General features: G+C 36.5%; 1 protein-coding gene across 9 annotated transcripts in view; it reads left to right on the forward strand.

Moving 5' to 3' along the window:
- Positions 1 to 1,099: 1,099 nt before the first annotated feature.
- The window catches only part of ARFGAP1 (ADP ribosylation factor GTPase activating protein 1), a 30,264-nt gene continuing 13,645 nt past the window's right edge, over positions 1,100 to 17,718 (forward strand). For all 9 annotated transcript variants that reach the window (XM_031951758.1, XM_031951760.1, XM_031951761.1 and 6 more), the window contains exons 1-8: positions 1,100 to 1,348; positions 6,824 to 6,887; positions 7,585 to 7,694; positions 7,812 to 7,983; positions 8,790 to 8,890; positions 9,852 to 9,938; positions 10,352 to 10,448; positions 13,173 to 13,229. In XM_031951758.1, the coding sequence (XP_031807618.1) occupies positions 6,828 to 6,887; positions 7,585 to 7,694; positions 7,812 to 7,983; positions 8,790 to 8,890; positions 9,852 to 9,938; positions 10,352 to 10,448; positions 13,173 to 13,229 (684 nt within the window). In that variant the 5' untranslated portion in view covers positions 1,100 to 1,348; positions 6,824 to 6,827. The remainder of the gene's footprint in view (positions 1,349 to 6,823; positions 6,888 to 7,584; positions 7,695 to 7,811; positions 7,984 to 8,789; positions 8,891 to 9,851; positions 9,939 to 10,351; positions 10,449 to 13,172; positions 13,230 to 17,718) is intronic.

The following is a 17,718-nucleotide window of genomic DNA, read 5'->3' on the forward strand; positions in this document are numbered from 1 at the left end:
TGAACCAACACAGTTTGTACTTCAGATCATTTATTGCATGTAATCACACGTTGCGTTATAATAATGCATAGCACACGCCACTGATGTTTTGTGGAGTAGGTGCACTGTGGAGCGGACATGCACATCTACATTCCTATAATGCGGGTGCTTTGTTCAGTAAGCTTCGATCTCATTGTCTGTAGGATCAGACAGAGTCCTCTGGCCTCTCAAGCCCTTTGCAGCCTGCTCCGATTCGCCTTTCTAGCTTTACACACACGATTGCCCTTTGCGTACTACATGCGGTTTAGCCAAACTGTCCTTGCCGTTTCTCCCCTGAAACATTAAATATTTTCCTAATTTTCCCTTAAAAAAGCCGCGCCGTCCCCTCGGTGCCTGAAACGCCTTCCTCCGTCTAACCTTCTTAGAATCGCTAGCCTTTCCTTTTCCCCAGCCGTTCGCCCAATTAACGCGCGTGTGTTGTGGGCAGGGGCTCTCTTTTTCTCTTTCGCCCCCGGGCCTCGCTTAGTGTCTGGTATACAGTAGGGGCTTCATAAGTGTTTGCTACTTGTTTTGCTGATTAGTTGAAACGATGACAACCTCTCCGGACTCAAGTTCCTCATCTGTGTAATGGGAAGAATAACGTCTGTCCCGTCCGAGGCTGCTCGCACCTCCTTTTGCGGATCCAAGGTCCCGGCCCCCCCGCGCCGCGCCACCTAGCGGCCCGCCCCCGCCCCCGCCCCATGCCCTTCCCCTGACTCCGTGACGCGAAGTTGACTCAGATGCCCTCCAAAGTCCCTTTCATGACCTCACGTTCCCTCTGGAGGCTTCGGGATAAGGAGACGTGGAAACGTAAGGAAGCGAGTACAGCGGGGGTGGGCGGGGAGGAGGACTGCCAGAGGGAGAAAAAGGAGAGGGAAGAAGGGAGGGACGAAGAAGCCTTCCTTTTCCATGGCAACTGCGTGGCGTGCGTGGAGGGGCGTGACGGGACCACGCCCTAGGGCCCGACAGGGCAAACGCGGAAGTGCCCCCGTGCCCCCACCCACTCACCCTTCCTCCCCCCCCTCCTCCCCCTTTCCTCCACCCTTTTCTTCCTCTCCTCCTCCACCTCCCCCCTTTCCCCCTTCTCCTTCCTCTCCTCCTCTTCCTCCCTCTTTTCCCTCCCTCCCTCTCTCCCGCCCTCCCGTCAAAAGCCTACCCACAATGCCTTGCAATCTGCAACGTAGCCGGAAGATGGCGGCTGCGGTGTAGATGTGGGACCGCGGCTCCCTAGACTGCTCCGGTGACTCCTCGCCTCGTGGGGCCCCGACGGCGTCGGAGGCTCCGACTCCTCAGCCGGTCCGAGTCCTCCTCCCGCCTCCGGTTTCTGCAGGTAACCCCTTCCCAGGGCCCGGCCCTGGGCCCCTTCCTTCCTCCGGGGCGTCCCGGAGTCCCCGGCCTCGCTCCGCATCGGCAGGGCCTGCCTCAGAGCCCCTTCTCACTCGCCCGGAACGAACATCTCTGCTCGGCTGCTTCGGTTCTCTCCAGGCCAGTCCCTGCCCCTCGCCCTCCGTCCTTCTGTCGTGTCCTGGTGGCTGGGGCATCTTTCCCTTCCCCCACCCGAGGCCGATCCCTTCTTTCTCACTGAAACCCTTCCCCACCCTCGCTGTCCGAGACCCTTCCACCCCATCCCCCGTCCAGGCTGCCGACCATTTCTGCCTCGCACTCGTGCCTTCCTGCTCCCATCCTCAGTCTCCCCCCCTCCCCCCCCCGCCCCTCCTCCAAGCCCCTTCCACGTATACACTCCGGCTGGCCTGGCTGCAGTGGGCAGAGTGCTCCATTCGGCGTCGTGCGCCCCCATTGTAAGATTTCAAAGCAGTCACTAACCAGCCATTGGAACTCAAGCCAGGTCACTTACCGACTTTGAACCCCAGTTTCTTTAGCTGTGAAATGGGAGGGAAGAGTAGTACTTACCTACCCACCTGTTTTTATAAATGTCAACTGTTATCATCATCAGGACCTCCTCAAGCTTCTTGGGATTCCTGCTTCCCCCTTCTGGGCTTTTGCAGCCTAACTACGTTAGGCTTTTCTTCCGAGCTCTTCTCTTAGGCCAGTTTGGGCCCCTTGCTTCATTCTTCCCAGCCCTTGTTCCGAAAGGTGCTTCCTTTTTGGTTGTGTCGTTCAGTCATGACTGACTCCTTATGATTGCATTTGGGGGTTTTCTTAACAGACACACTGGCACAGCTAGTAAATAATTGCCTGAGACCTGATTTTAGACTTAGGTTTTTCTGATTTCAGGCCCAATACACTATGTGCCCTTACTACCTTTTATTTATTATCCTTTATTCCATTCTCCTTACACCCTTTTAGGCAGTGGGAATCTTCTGGGCACTGAATTCACTAGGAACCAGAGTCCAGTATTATAGTGCAACAAAAAAGTGACTTTTCTTTTGCTTGATGTTGAACATAAAAACAGTTTTTCATTGGTATACTTTGTCCTTTATGAGATTAATATGCAGTCTTAGGAATAATAGCAATATATAATTAGAGATGTGCACTGAATCTCAACTTTCCTTTGTGTTTTCTTCTAGATTTTGTTGTATTTTTTTTGGGGGGGGGGTTTGGTGAAGGGTTAAAACTGGAAAGAAAGCTGTTAAATGAGCCTGTCCTGATATGCTTTTCATGCTGTTTTGTTTTCATACTGAAAAATCTTTCCTTCAAAAGTTAAACATTTATTAAATGTCTACTGAGTATCATACTCTGTACTAAGTAATGGAGATACAAATACTAAAAGAAGAAAGTCTGCCCTCAAAGAGCTTTTACATTCTAATAAGGAAAGATAAAACACAAAAGGAAATTGAAAAGGGGGAATTGAGGAGAAAAACCTTTGGTGGGGCATTGTGGAAAAGTCAAAGAGTAGTGTAGGAAAAGTCTGAGTAATTAATGTGTCAAGTAATTAATGACATGTTCTATGCTGATCTCTCAAACTTAAATGGAGTTTTGGGATTCATGGCTCTGTCCTCTAATCTGAGAGGCCAAGAATAATGATGAGGTAGAGTACAAGGATGATGAGATCTTATAAGATGATGAGATTTTCCAAGTAATAAACTTCCTGGGTCATGGTGGAACCATACAAAAGTTCCAGTAATTTAAGAGTTTGAAACAAAAATAATCTGTTTTGCACAGTCCCCCATCCCCATTCAGTGACTCATGCTAAAATTCTAATAACATCTTTGATCTTAAGAATGTAAAAGATACAGTAAGCCTTTTAATTTATGTTGGTCCCAGTTTCTGTAATTGGCATTGTCAGGTATTTATGTCTTAAATGCCTAGAAATGACACAGCATTTGTATAATTCAGACTGTTCTGGAACAGGTAGATTTATCTCTTTGGACTCAGATGTTTTGACTTTTTCTGCCTATGAACCAAAACATTTCCATGTTTTACAAAAGTGTTTTATTTGCTTAGCACAAATACCATGAATTTATATTCCAGTGTGGATTAAAAACTAAAAAAAGAATTTTGCCTGTTTAAAAACTTTTATCATCATATATTTTGGGGGGATTGCCCTTTCCCCCTTCCCTTCCCTCTTGTTCCCCTCTTTCCCATCTAAACACTTGTGCTATAGTAGAAAGAGAAGAGGACTTTGCATTAGGAGATTGGGGTTCTTCAAGTTCTTGAAATCTAAGGTCCCTTCCTTAAAAGTCTATGGTTAATTTTTTCCTTTGGAAACTCAATACAGTTCATCAGGAAGGAGGCTTAGTCATAAAAAAAGGAGTCATAAAGGATCACCTTTTTCAGTTTCCTTACTAACTATTTTTACATAGAATTCAAAATTGCCAAATCTCTCATTGGGATTTTGTTTTTTTTCTTCTGTATTTTTATCCAAATTGTACAGTATTTATTTGGCTTATCTTTACTTTATTATTTTGTTGTTCTGTGCTCTCTATATAGAGTCATTGCATAAATGATACATTAATTGAATGATTAGTAACAATCATGATCTGGGCCATACTTCTCTTTATTAAGAGACAGTCTTTGTTCTCATGAAATTGACAATATAGGTGGAAAACATAAATATACTTAGGAGACAGAAAATGAAGGCAGGCTTTTTTTGCGGGGGGGGGGGGGGGGGAGATGAGGGGTTGATGGAGAGAAAATCTGAACTTGAAGAATAAACCTAGTGGTTAAAATAAATCAGTGGGTATTAATACATGTTAAATGAATGCGTTCTCAAATTTGAAAAGTTTTTTGGCATAGTAAATTCACTTTTATCCCGAGTCAATAGTTAAACAATGAGTTTAAAAGGAAAATTGGATAACTAACATTATTTCCATTTTTTAAAACTGTTTTAATGTAAAATTATAGTCAGAATATTTGTAGGAAAGCTAATTGTTTATTTTAGTAATCCTTTGTCAACTATTACTGGAGGATTTCTTATGAAAAGCTTTTGAATTGGGCCAGGCAGATGTTGTACCCATTTGACAGATATACTAAAGGGGCATTCAGATTAATTGATTTGCTCAAGCTCTCATAGCTAACTTGTGGTAAAGGTATAATTAGAAACTGTTTTCTGACTCATGCTAGTGCTAGTTCTGCTAAACTAAAATGAAATAATGTACCTAAAGAGAATTATTAATTTTCAAACCATTCCACAAAAAAAGTTAGATATTACTCTTTAAGCTTCATATTACTTTTGGTCTCCTTGGTACTGAATTAAAAGGAAAAACCAATTGAGGTTGCATTCTTTTAAGTCTAGCAGTTCTGGAGAGAAATAACTTTTCATTTTAGCCTTAGTTATGTTGCTACAACTTCCTACCTATTTCTTTATGAATTATGTTGACAGGGCTGGTGGTGAGACATCAACACTTGACCTTGCCTGTTATAATATTATCTGTCATAGTTGCAGTTTATGAGGAAGAGGTAAAAAAGGTGACTCCAATGGAAGATGTCTGTAAATTCTTATAGTAATAGCAGTGACAAGATGGGTAAATCCAGTAGGTAAGGGAGAAAAAAATGCTTCTCCGTCCTCTCCCCCAAGCAGTACAAATTCCACATCTACTTTTGCCAGAAAGACATAAAAGAGAAAAGTGAGGAAGCTGCTATCTTCATAAGAAATAGCACTTGATATATGTCAAGTCTCTCTTTGTATTATTTGTATATGTAAATATGTTATTTGTTATACTTCAATGTATCTACAGCTTTTATCAGTGTGGGTACTCCTTCCACAGTGTAATATAGCATCTCTACACTTATGCAGTTCTTGACACTGTTCTTTAAATACTTCATATAGTATCTAATCTATGCACTGGAGGCCTTCTGGTTCTTTTATGTTTTGTGGATATGAGCTTAGTAACTGGGCTCCTCATTGTCTCCTAAACTTGTCATATAGTTGAACCAACCTCATTTCATACAAGTCTTGGATGTCACTTCCATCAAGATATTAGGAGATACCCTGTTTTCCAAGGCTAAGGCCAAAGCAAGTTGTGTGTCCTCAGCTGGACAGAACAACAATCTTTTGCACTCACCCTCTGAAAAAATCACATCATTATTCTATTCTTTGACCAGCACCAGGTATTCTCTGAGTTCAGACAAGCTCCAGTGTTCTAGTCATGAAGCCCTGCTGTCTCACTGTTTCTATTATCCCTCATCTTCAGATATAGCTCACTGTGTAGCCATTGGTGTAGGTACAGAGATTTCCCCACACAGCTTGGGATCCTCCTACTAAGGCTGAGGCCCTAGGCTTTGCTTGCAAGTCAGTTTCCCTCATTGAAATGATAACTTCTGTTTGATTCCCGATTCTCCTGTCTCTAGTCTGCCCTATTCCATTCCAGCTAGTCATAGGTTAGAAGCCAGTTCAATCCAACTGATACTTCTAACTCACAAGTTGTCCTTAGTAAAATGTATAACATATATCCATAAAATGTATAGCATATATCCATCTTTTAAAAAGTATATTTTTATAACTTAAATAAAGAGGCAATGTAATTTGATTTAGTGGAAGGATCAGTAAACTCAAGATCATGGGACCTGAATTAAAAGGGCTTTGTGCTTACTACCTCCTTGACTTTGGGCAAGTCATTTAATCCTAGTTGCCTCACTTGTAAAATGATAAGGTTGACCTAGTTGGCCTTTAAGGATCCTTTATTTTATAAGGATTTTTTGGAGGGAGGAGGGAGAGAAATGATAGTGGGGTGTCACTTTCTTATTACATGTAACAGTTTTGTGATTTTTATAATGTCTCACCTTTACTATGAGGAGCGAAGGAGAGATTAATTTCTAAATTCATAAAAAGCAACAGATAGAATTAAGCTTATTGAAAAAATTTTTTACTTCATTTTAAAACTAGTTAATTCAAGTTTAGGGTCCACCCAGGGAAATAATCACTTTTGTGACGACTGAAAAAGATCACAATATAAGAACTATTATATTATAAATTATAAACTTCAATTATAAAGAATGTGATATTTTGAGAATAATGTACAATTCTAATTGCATAAAATTCTTAAATCAAAATGGAAAAATGTGTTAAAAAATTAAATTCCACTCAAGGGACATAGGATTCTCCTCTAGCATTCAAACTGTTGCTCTCTTTTTCACAGTTAGGGTAACAAATTCTTACTTGAATTTATTTAAGAAATGAAGTTTCCAAGGTTCCAGGCTACAGGTTAGTAAACTTGTATTATTAAGGTTATTGTCCTTCTTGGAATCGGGGAATTGAGGTCTTTTATCAAATTGGGATTGGCTGTTGTGCAAAGCATCTGGTTTAACCAATTCTTTGCTCCCCTCCCCCCCACACAAAGTGTTTTCAATTGAGTTATCTTTTTTTTTTTTTAAATTAATATACATTTCCCCTTTCTTTTCCCAGAATCATGGCAAGTCCAAGAACAAGGAAGGTTCTTAAAGAAGTCAGAGCACAGGATGAAAACAATGTAAGGATTTGTATTTCATTTGAAGTTTTAATTAGTTGTAATGAATCATTTTAATGATCCAGTGCAGAATTGTTTCTTGTAGTGATTTTTTTCATTTTCATTAGCTTAACTTCTAAAGTTAAAGCATGTAATTATGTGCATCATAGTTAAAAATGTACCTTATAAAATAGTAATCTCAGATAGTAATTGTTCATTCAGTCCATCATGTTTATTATATAGTATTTATTTAAGGAATATTTTAATTTGAATTCACTTTTATTTGTAAATCCTATGCATCCAGATTTCTGAGAAGGAAGATATGCTGTCCTTTCCTATATCTATTTCTTTAGCTTTGTCTGATACCCTAAATTCAAATTTCCATTAGGATTATTTCATGGAAACCACATTCTCTGTATTTTCCATTGACCTTTTCTTAGCCTAACTCAAGAATCTTGTTTCTATATTAAACCTGCTTTGTTTGAACTTTTTGATCAAATCTCCTATTACCTTAGTTTTTTGAGTCATTTCTTTATCTTCTTTCTCATACTTCTTTAGCCATCCTTTCTGAAACCTCTCTCGTCAGCTCCATCTTTCTTTTACTCAGTGGTTTTGAACAACCTTCATGTACCCTGTTATTCCTCTTTGTTCATTGCTTTATGTTTGGGGAGGCTATCATGAATTGTTTTTCATACTTTTTTTTTTTTTTTTTTTTTGGAAGGTGTGTTTTGAGTGTGGTGCATTCAATCCCCAGTGGGTGAGTGTGACCTATGGGATTTGGATCTGTTTGGAATGCTCAGGGAAACATCGAGGCTTAGGAGTTCATCTCAGGTAAGTTACGCATTGAGAAATTTTAAAAAACAGAACATTGTATATACAGCATTGTTTAGAGCTAAATAATATAAATTGAAGAAACTTTTAGACAATGGGTGTGTGTTTGGTTCCTAGCTTTGTGCGCTCTGTTACCATGGACAAATGGAAGGACATTGAGCTTGAGAAGATGAAGGTTGGGGGAAATGCCAGATTTCGAGAATTCCTAGAATCCCAAGAAGATTATGATCCTTGTTGGTCAATGCAGGAGAAATACAACAGCAAAGCTGCGGCTCTTTTTAGGGACAAGGTAAGCTTAAGTGTCAACTTTCTGTATGGGTAAAAGAATATAAACTCTAACGTGGTCTTTTTAGAAAGTGAGCCTTGTGTTTTCTTTAGTAGTTATGTAGTAAGCATTTTGCAAATTAAACACGTTTGAAGAAAAGTGGAATTACTTTCTTGCAAAATGTTTCAGAGGCTAATAGCAAGGCACTGTAAATTACTGAGGATGTGGCCATCGTTAGGTCAAAGTTTTCTCTAGTCAAAAGGCTGCCTAATGGTGCTAAAGATTAATGATTGTTGATTTTGATAATTGGGTGAACAAATAACCTTTGATAAACAGAGTGATGGAAGTTGCACTTTCTTCCCTAACTCTATTGCAGGGGAGGAATTTTATATAGTAATTGAACATGAAAGGTTCATATACATCTTGAGAAAAATAGTCTTTTCAGGAGAGTGAAGCACATTGCAAGACAGGATAGATAAGTGGATTCCCAAGGCTTTATGTATAGAATGAAAGTGCTTAAGTTGAGCTCTCTGAAATTGCTTTCAACTGCAATCAAAACCGAGACTAATTTAAAGTGTGAAAAATGTACATTAAAAACTTGATTTAGGATACAATTAGACATTAATTATCTACCATACGAGCAAGTTGGCTATATGAGATAGTTTTGTTTTTGCTTTGTTTTTTTTTGGGGGGGATCTAGGGTTTGACTTGGAGTGCTAGGAATTTCTATAGGTATTCCTTGAACAAGAACAAGTAAATCAAAAATCCATGATCTTTAAAATTCTTATTTGACTTCATATTCTCTTATTCTGTCATGTACTTCTCTCTAGGTAGCAACATTAGCTGAAGGAAAAGAATGGTCACTTGAAACATCATCTGCTCAAAACTGGACTCCACCTCAACCTAAAATGGCTCTATCCTCAGCTCACCGGTAAACTTGATGTAGATTCATTCATTTGTAGTACTGGAATTCTCCTGTAGGTCTTTTCTTGTTCTGATGTTAGCTCCAGTATAGAATTCTATTGATGTTACTTAAATTTTAATCCTAGCTTTTATAAATAGTTTTTTAATTCAGTGTTTATTTTAAAATTATAGTTCTTTTATTTAAACTGCATTTATGCTTTCTTGCCATAATTAAGTGTGTGTGTGTGTGTGTGTGTGTGTGTGTGTGTGTGTGTGTTTGAGGTGTTTTCTATTTGAAGGTTTTCTGAAGAACTACTTAAAAAAAATTTCTGATCCCTCCTTTCCCCTTGTTCCCTTCATTTTCCAGCTAATTGCCATTACTTGGTCCTGCTACATATCTAATGATCCTAATAGCAATTGTTGTTTGATTTGCATAGCGTTGGGGAAAATCACTTTACTTGCTTTCATCTTTTCCTCAAACTTTATTCCAAATAAGAAATTTAAGTTATCATGGCTTTACCCTCCATAGCAAATCATAACGGTCATGAAGCAAAGCCATAATCATTACATTGACTAGCATTCCAGTCTCACTAGGTGGGCCTGTTTTTCCTGTTATGTTCTCTGTACCTCCATCTAAGTGCTGCTATGATGTAACATTACGGTATGGAGGTTTCCCTGACTCACTAAAGTGGAGCATGAAATCTGACAGGCTTTTCCCAATTATAGAGCTTTGAGTACAATCTGTATTTCTTGTCCAAAGGGCTGCTCAACTTAGTGGAGGCTCAGCACCAGAAGTCTGGCTACTGAGCATTGAACTTTTCCAGCATAATCTTTCATGGAGCCCATTTGCTAAAACTTTGAGAGTTGTGATCTGTGAAAGTGGAGGGTGTATCCCCAGTAGTCTTATCACAGATCCTTGAAGTGTTGAAAGAAAACTGTATTTGTTCTACCAGTATTTGTTTCATTAACCTTTAATCCTTGATTTTCAGTGCTTCTGGCCAGTCCCAGAATATGACTGCCTCTTCAGACAAAGCTTTTGAAGACTGGTTGAATGATGATATCAACTCATATCAAGGGTAAGGCCTCATGAATAATAAATTAGTTTATCTAATCTAATTTCCTTTCATAATAAATGATGAAGAGAAAAAAATTATTCTTTGTATCCTACTAGATAAGCAGTGTTCTTCATCTGACACCTAATGGCAAAAGATTGAGTATCAGTTTCTTTGGTGGTGGTGGTATATAGGTCAGGATCCATTGATTGAAAAATGTTCACCATTTTGTTTCCAGTAAAAAATAGTTCTTTCAGCATTGCTTGATTCTCATTCTCTCTCTCTCTCTCTCTCTCTCTCTCTCTCTCTCTCTCTCTCTCTCTCTCTCTTTTTTTTTTAAAGAGACACATAATTGTGTGATAGACTTGAGAGGTAATGCTATTTGCTTCTTGTAGAAAAAAATTGTTCAATTAATTTGTTTATGTTTAATATTTTAGAGGCCAAGAGAATCGCTATGTTGGGTTTGGTAACACAGTACCTCCTCAGAAAAAAGATGATGACTTCCTCAATAATGCCATGTCATCACTGTATTCGGTAAGGAAATTCTCTTAGAGCTCTTGTTCAGACTTTTTTTAGTTCTTTCCCTGTGTAGAGTTTAAGAAATAATAATCTTAAGGTAGAATAGGTCTGTTCAGTGCTGTACTTCTCAATCAAAAATCATTGTACTAGGAGTAGTTCTTTACCTGTGATATTTAGATCCATTTATCCTTACTATCAAAAGAAAACTTAAAATATGTAGTTTAAAAAAAAAAGAATTTGTGTGGTTAGCACTTCAGCACATTGCTTTAAAAAAATAATATTTACATGATTCCTTTTTTTCTAAAAGCACGCAAAATGCTTCCAAAATGAAAATGATGACTTTTTTTGCTATGACTATATTGAGAAGATGTAATGAAAGTCTGAAGACCTCATAGAATACTATGTTTGAGCTATAAGACTGAAAGCTGACTGCACTGATGTCCTGGTATTGACATGTTTACTGACTGTAGAAGAGATAGAAATTTCATTTGCTAATGGAAAATCGTGGTTATTTTGAAATTAACTATTTTATGTTCTCCTCCACAAAAGTTTTATTCTAGTGCCTAATTATTAAAGGTGACTGGATTCTCAAGACAATGCTGATAGCACATAAACTTTGGTCAACTCTTATCAGTCTGGAAAGGCCTCAGTCTGTATCTGTTGTTCAAGGACAAACCCAGCTCAATACAGAGTAGCATGTTGCCAATAGATTAGCCATTAGATACTGAACTTTTTTGGTTGTGGCTTCCTATCAGAAGCAGATATGTGGAGAGGCAAGTATATAATGGATAGAGAACTGGCGTCATAGTTAAAATCCTACCTCTAAGATTACATATATCTATACTTCCCTCTCTATCTGCCTTGTCTGTCTGTCTGTCTATATGTATTGGAAAGTCACTTTACCTCTCAATGCCTCAAGGCCTCAAGGCCTACACAACCTCTCAAAGACTAAGTTGTAAAATAGCTGCTGATCTGCTTTGGTAAAAAATTCTCTTTACTGAGAAGCTGCCTATCCTGATAAAATCATAGGTCTGAATCAAAAATAAAGGCAGCAAAAATGTGAGTGAATTATTGAAATCTACTGAGATAATATATATAAAGCATTTTGTAAACACAAACTATTGTACTTTGATAGTCGCTGTGTTTGTTGTTCTGGTTATACTGCTTCCTTTACCCTGAATCACTTTATCATAGTTTTTGGGCCACTTCACCATCCTTCAGCAGTTTGGCGGCCCTTTGTTCTCCACAGCTCACCATATTCGTGGGAATATTTGATTGCCTTAACTGAGTGGTTCAGAACTCAGTTGATCCACCAGTGTCTTTAATAGCAGAGATTGCAGTACAAGTGTGTACTATCAAACTTTATTCTGCACACTATTTTGTGAAAATAGGCTTTTTTGATTACATGTCATACTGTTAACTCTTTACACAAAAAAATCTGAACATTTTGTTTCACCATGACATTTCTAAATACTCTACCAAAATATGTGTTACATTCCTCCAAAATAGTTAAGCAAAAGCACCAATAGTATAGTTGTATTGGGAAAGTAGTACGTTCTACTCTTTTCCTCTTAGTAGAAAGTAAAGAAATATGCTTTCACTTTGATTTTTTGGTACCAAAATTATGTATTATACTTGACCTGAATTTTCATACTCTTGACTATGAAATAGGAATAATAAAATATGTAGGTCTTTTTTGCACATTGAGTTTTTTCTAATTATGTATTCTTTATTCTATTCTTGTGTTGCTTTTTTTTTTTAAGGTACCTAAGTGTAGGACTTCAGGTTAATCTTAATAGATTCATCGTCTTGGGTTCATTTCATTATGTTAATTTATCAAGAACTTTCTTCATATTGATAAGCAGATTTTCTCAGTGATCTTAGTAAACTTAATAAACTGACATCTATTGTACAAGTAAAGTTCTTTACATAGACTAATAGGACAGATTTTTAAAGCACTTGTTATACCACCTAATTTGTCAGGATGTGCACATTTTATAGAATAAAGGAGCATCATCTTCATTGTTCATGTCTGAGATAGAAAATTTTATAAAATTATTAAAAAGTGCCTATTTCCTTGTTGTGTCTTTTCACGTTAGATTCTGTTAACATGGTTGTGATAACCTCATTGAGAGATTTTCAAAGTTGACCAATATCAGAACCTATTTTTTCTAGTTCTTATAAGCTTTCTCTAAATCAAATATTTATTTTCTTTTTTAAATCTAAAAGTCAGTTTATTCCAATTCTCTATTAAAATATTAAAAAGTAAATTACATTTACTTCTTAGAGTTTCTAATCTTGCCCTTAAACCAATGAATCAAGCAGAATGATCATTGTAATCATTTAATGAACAGATTTTTGTATGCCTACTATGTGAAAAAATCTTTCTCAGGAATCTTGAATTCAGTTCAACTTTTTACAGAGAACTCACTAACAAAATAGAATGTAGTAGATCACAAATGATTGACTTAGTAAGTTTTATAGGATTTCAAGAGGAGGGAAAGTTCTGCTAAAATTTTGAGTTCTCATTTTGAAACTGAAAGTAAAAGCAGATGCTAAAAATTACTATCCAATATAGCCAAGGGAAAAATCAGGATTTATCATGTTAGGGTATATAATTGAATTATATAACGCAAAGCTAATCTTACAGTTCTGTGTAATTGCTTTTACAATTAGAAAAATAGGAGTAACAGTTGATTCTTAATGTATTTGACTAATTATATAGAAATTTTCTTTCAGGGCTGGAGCAGTTTTACAACTGGAGCAAGCAAGTTTGCTTCTGCAGCTAAAGAAGGGGTAAGTAAGTAACCACCAAACTATTTTAACACTAGTTTATATAGAGCTCACTTAGCTCCTTTTAAAACAAGAGTGAAAAGATTAGCTTGAGCCAGTGTCCTTAAATTACATTGTGAGGTGTTTTTTTTTGTTTGTTTGTTTTTTTTTGTTTTTTACTAAATTACAAATATTCTAAACAAATGAAAGTTGTATTTCCTGCAGTGAAGAGAACAAAAACATTCAAGACTGTCATACAAGTAGAACATATTGAATTTACAATTTAGTTCTCAAAGTTTGACTTGTACATTAGCTCTAGCTTTCTCTGTGGATTAAAAACTAAAATTAATTAAAATATAATGTGCAAAACACATTTCCTCACAGTCTTGTATGTATGTTAGATAAGTATGAAAATTAACAGTTTGTGAAATAACTAATTTTCTCTCAGGATATCTTTCTTATCAGATTATATTGGGGATTCCTTTTGGATGTAGGATGGACTAGTTGGCTATGAAGGTCCCTTCCAAATTTTAGGTCCTGTAATATTATGATCATAGTTTTATACTTAAAAGGAATTTTTGAGGTCTTCTATTCCAGCCCAGCTAGGCAGCCAGGTAGCTCAGTAGGTGAAGTGCTGGACATGGAGTCAGGAAGACCTGAGGTCAAATCTAGTCTTAGCTAGCTATATAAGTCATTTAACCTGTCTGCTTTAGTTTCTTCAACTGTAAAATGGAGAAAGAAATATCAGCACTTATCTCTCAGAATTGTTATGAAGATCAAATCAAATAATATTTCTGAAGTTCTTAGATGAGTACCTGGCACATAGTAGGTACTTTTTACATTTTTATTCCATTTCTCTTTCAAACTTCTTCATTTTACAGAAACTAAGATAAATTAAGTCCCAAAGGGACTTATTCAAAAAGAATAAATGAGTTTCCCAAGATCACACAGATAGTAAATGGCATGTGACTGGTATAGCTTCAATCTAATTTATTACTTGTATAAATGAAACGTAATAATATTCACATACTTAAGATCTTCAGAATATATTTTTTAAAAGATTGTACGTATGAAACAGTAATCTAAACTACAGGAATATAGAACCTGAAATTGTGGGATTTTGTTATTTCAGTATAATCCATAGAAAGTATTAAAAGAATGAAACAAGCCTGAAAGGTTGTTTTGGTTGGTTGAAAAACAAATGGGATTAAAAATATGACTGTACTCATTTTAATTTTAATTCTTTTACCCTATTCCATATAATAAAGTAAATATTACTGTTTGTTTTGGTATAAATGTGGAAGTTGGTGGAGTTGAATCTTAAAACCATTGAAAGGGACTCAAAAAGGCTTTTGTAAACTGTACTGATGTAGGAATTGTCTCTAAAATTTCTCAGCAAGTGGTCTGTCCAGCTTCTAACTGCCTGCCAAAACAGCCCATTATACTAATGGATAGTTCTCATCTTATAACAGTCTTAAATCTACATCTACATTTTCTTCCCATTTTTCTGTTTTTGCCCTTTGAGGCCAAGCAGAATAATTCTTTTCTATATGATAACTCTAGAAATACTTGAAGTCAAATATTTCTCTTAAGTCTTACTTCTCTATTCTAAATATCCTTTCTTGGATATTTCCTTATGTTTCATGATTCCAGTCCTCTTATCATCCTGGAGGTCACTTTCTTCTGGAGGCATTTCAGTTTGTCAATATCCTTTTTATAATATAGTCAGCAGAATTGGACACAGTACTATAGCTATATTCTGACTAAGATAAATATTTACTAATTGATTATTTATAATTCTTTGACACCTGAAAAGGAAATCCCTCAACACCTATCTAGATAGTCTGTTAAAACAAATTTCTGTATTTAATACATGCACGTCTCTGAATTTTAAGCTCATTACTTCTCTATCAGGAGATTAATGATGTTTCATCTTCAGTATTTTGGTATGTTGATCAGTGTTGTAAAGTTTTACTAAATTGTTTTTCTCTATATTACTGTTAGCATTTTAGAGATTGTTGTAGGTAGGGCTGTGTAAAATCATTAGCCTCACTTTCTCCTTATTTTGGATCAGTGGCAAGAGAGCTCCTGATGCATTAGGAAATCCTGACCCTAAGCCAAGATCTTTCTCAGGTGTGTGTGTCTGAAGTAAAACCCATTCAGTGGTTAAAGATTAGGTAGGAATTGAGGCAATTGATGGCCTAGTTTGACTTTACAAAAGATTCAGTCTGGAAAGAGAAGATCTCAATTAAGGTTTCTGTCCAGAATAGAAACAACTGCTATTTACATTCACTCTGATCCATCAAACCTAAACAGTGAGCAAATGAGACTTGGTAGAAACCTATTTTTGGCCAATGAGTTAGAGTCAGAGTAATTGAGTTTAAAGACTAGTTACTAGTCCCTGCTATCAGGGAACTCACAATCTAATTTTATAAATTCAACCTGGTCATAATGTATAATCTTTTTAATATGTTATTGTGGCCTCCTTATTAATATTTTATTTAAATTTTTTGCATCAGTAAGACTATATACAATGGTCTATATTTTCTTTCTCTAGCTTGTCTCCCTAGTTTGGGTGTCAATTCCATATTGATATCATAGAAAGAATTTGGAAGGATGCTTTCTTATTAATGCAAAGAGTTTGTAGTATTGGAATTAATTGGTCTATGAATGTTTGAAATTACTTGTGACTCCATCTGGTATTGGAGCATTTTTCTTTAAGAGTTTACTTATAGTTTTCTAAGGTGAATTTTGTTATGCCTCTTCATTTAGGGTATATGACAATTTTCAAAACAAATCAAAGCAGTTATCATATTATTATACAAATTGATCTGAAATGTCCCTTTCAGGATGAACAGCTAAAGTTTCATATATTATCAGGGATGATTATGCCAGCTCTGTTTATCTTTTGTCAGTTATTCTTCTTGACTTCTCAACTACATTTGACCCTGTTTACTACTCTTGTTTCTTAATTTTTGTGATATTATTCTTTCTTGGTTTTCCACCTCCTAGTCTGCTCCTTATTCTTTATTAGTTCATTTTCATTATCATTCCCCTTAATTTATTGGTAATCTTTTTAGCTTTGTCTTGGGGTACTTGCTGCCTGGAACTCTCGTGTGTGTGTGTGTGTGTGTGTGTGTGTGTGTGTGTTTGTGTTCACAAAAGATACATACACACATTCCATCTCTCTTCTCTATCCTGTTGGTAACCTCATAAGTCTAATTATTTATGCATATGATTGTCAGATCTTCAGATCCAGCTACAGTCTATCCCTCAGCCTTATAGTACCATTAAACATTACAAACTGATTTTCCCAGAGACATTACAGTTCTACACATTCAAAACATAACTCATTCCCTAAACTCATCTCTCTCAGTTACTTCCACCATTCTTCCAGTCTCCTAAGTTTGTCAGTTTGACTTTTTCCTTGACAAGTCATTCTCCCTCACCATACATATACAATTATTTGCTAAATCTTGCCATTTCTACCTCCACAACTTTTCTGATGTTGATTCCTTCCTGTTTACTCAGCTCTGATATTAATTTAGACTCTTATCATCTCTTATCTATCAGTATACTCTTAATTAGTCTCCCTGCCTCATCATTTTTTTACTCCAAACATGATTTCACACAGTTACCAAAATAATTTTTCTTAAATATAGATCAATTCATGTCATTCACTTAGTAAATTTCTTCAGTTCCTTATTGCTTCTAGAGCAAAATTCAAACTTCATTGTTTAGTATTGAAATTTGAACCTGTCACATGACTCTCTTCAACAATGAGATGATTGAAACCAATTCCAATTGTTCAGTGATGAAGAGAGCCATCTATACCCAAAGAAAGGACCATGGGAGCTGAGTGTGGACTACAACATAGTATTCTCACTCTTTCTGTTGTTGTTTGCTTGCATTTTGTTTTCTTTCTCAGTTTTTTTTCCCTTCTTGATCCAATTTTTCTTGTGCAGCAAGATAACTGTATAAATATATATACATATATTGGATTTAACATACATTTTAACATTTTTAACATATATTGGACTAGCTGCCTTCTAGGGGAGGGGGTGGGGGAAAGGAGGGGATAATTTGAAACACAAGGCTTTGCAAGGGCCAGTGTTGAAAAATTATCTCTGCATATGTTTTGTAAATAAAAAGCTTTAATTAAAAAAATTTTGAAAAAAGAAAGAAATTTGAACCTGTCTTTGGAAATAATAATGTATTAGCCCTGTTATCATTTTATCTCCAGCAATCATGTGTTCAATGCCTGGAACATAGTAGGTACTTAATAAATGTTTGTTGTTTGATTAGTTGATGAAATAGTTTCATTAATGCAAAGAGATCCCCATATTTCACTCTTCTGATGAAGTTTGGGTGTCAAGGTTATATTTATATCATAGAAAGAGTTTGGAAGAACACTTTCTTATTAATCTACTCTTCATAGATTGGATATTGTCAGGGGCTAAGTTTGGTACTGAGACACTGTCATTATTTATTATTTTGGCTATCCAATAATAGA

The sequence above is a fragment of the Sarcophilus harrisii genome, chromosome 2, assembly GCF_902635505.1.
Source record: "Sarcophilus harrisii chromosome 2, mSarHar1.11, whole genome shotgun sequence".
NCBI lineage: Eukaryota > Metazoa > Chordata > Mammalia > Dasyuromorphia > Dasyuridae > Sarcophilus > Sarcophilus harrisii.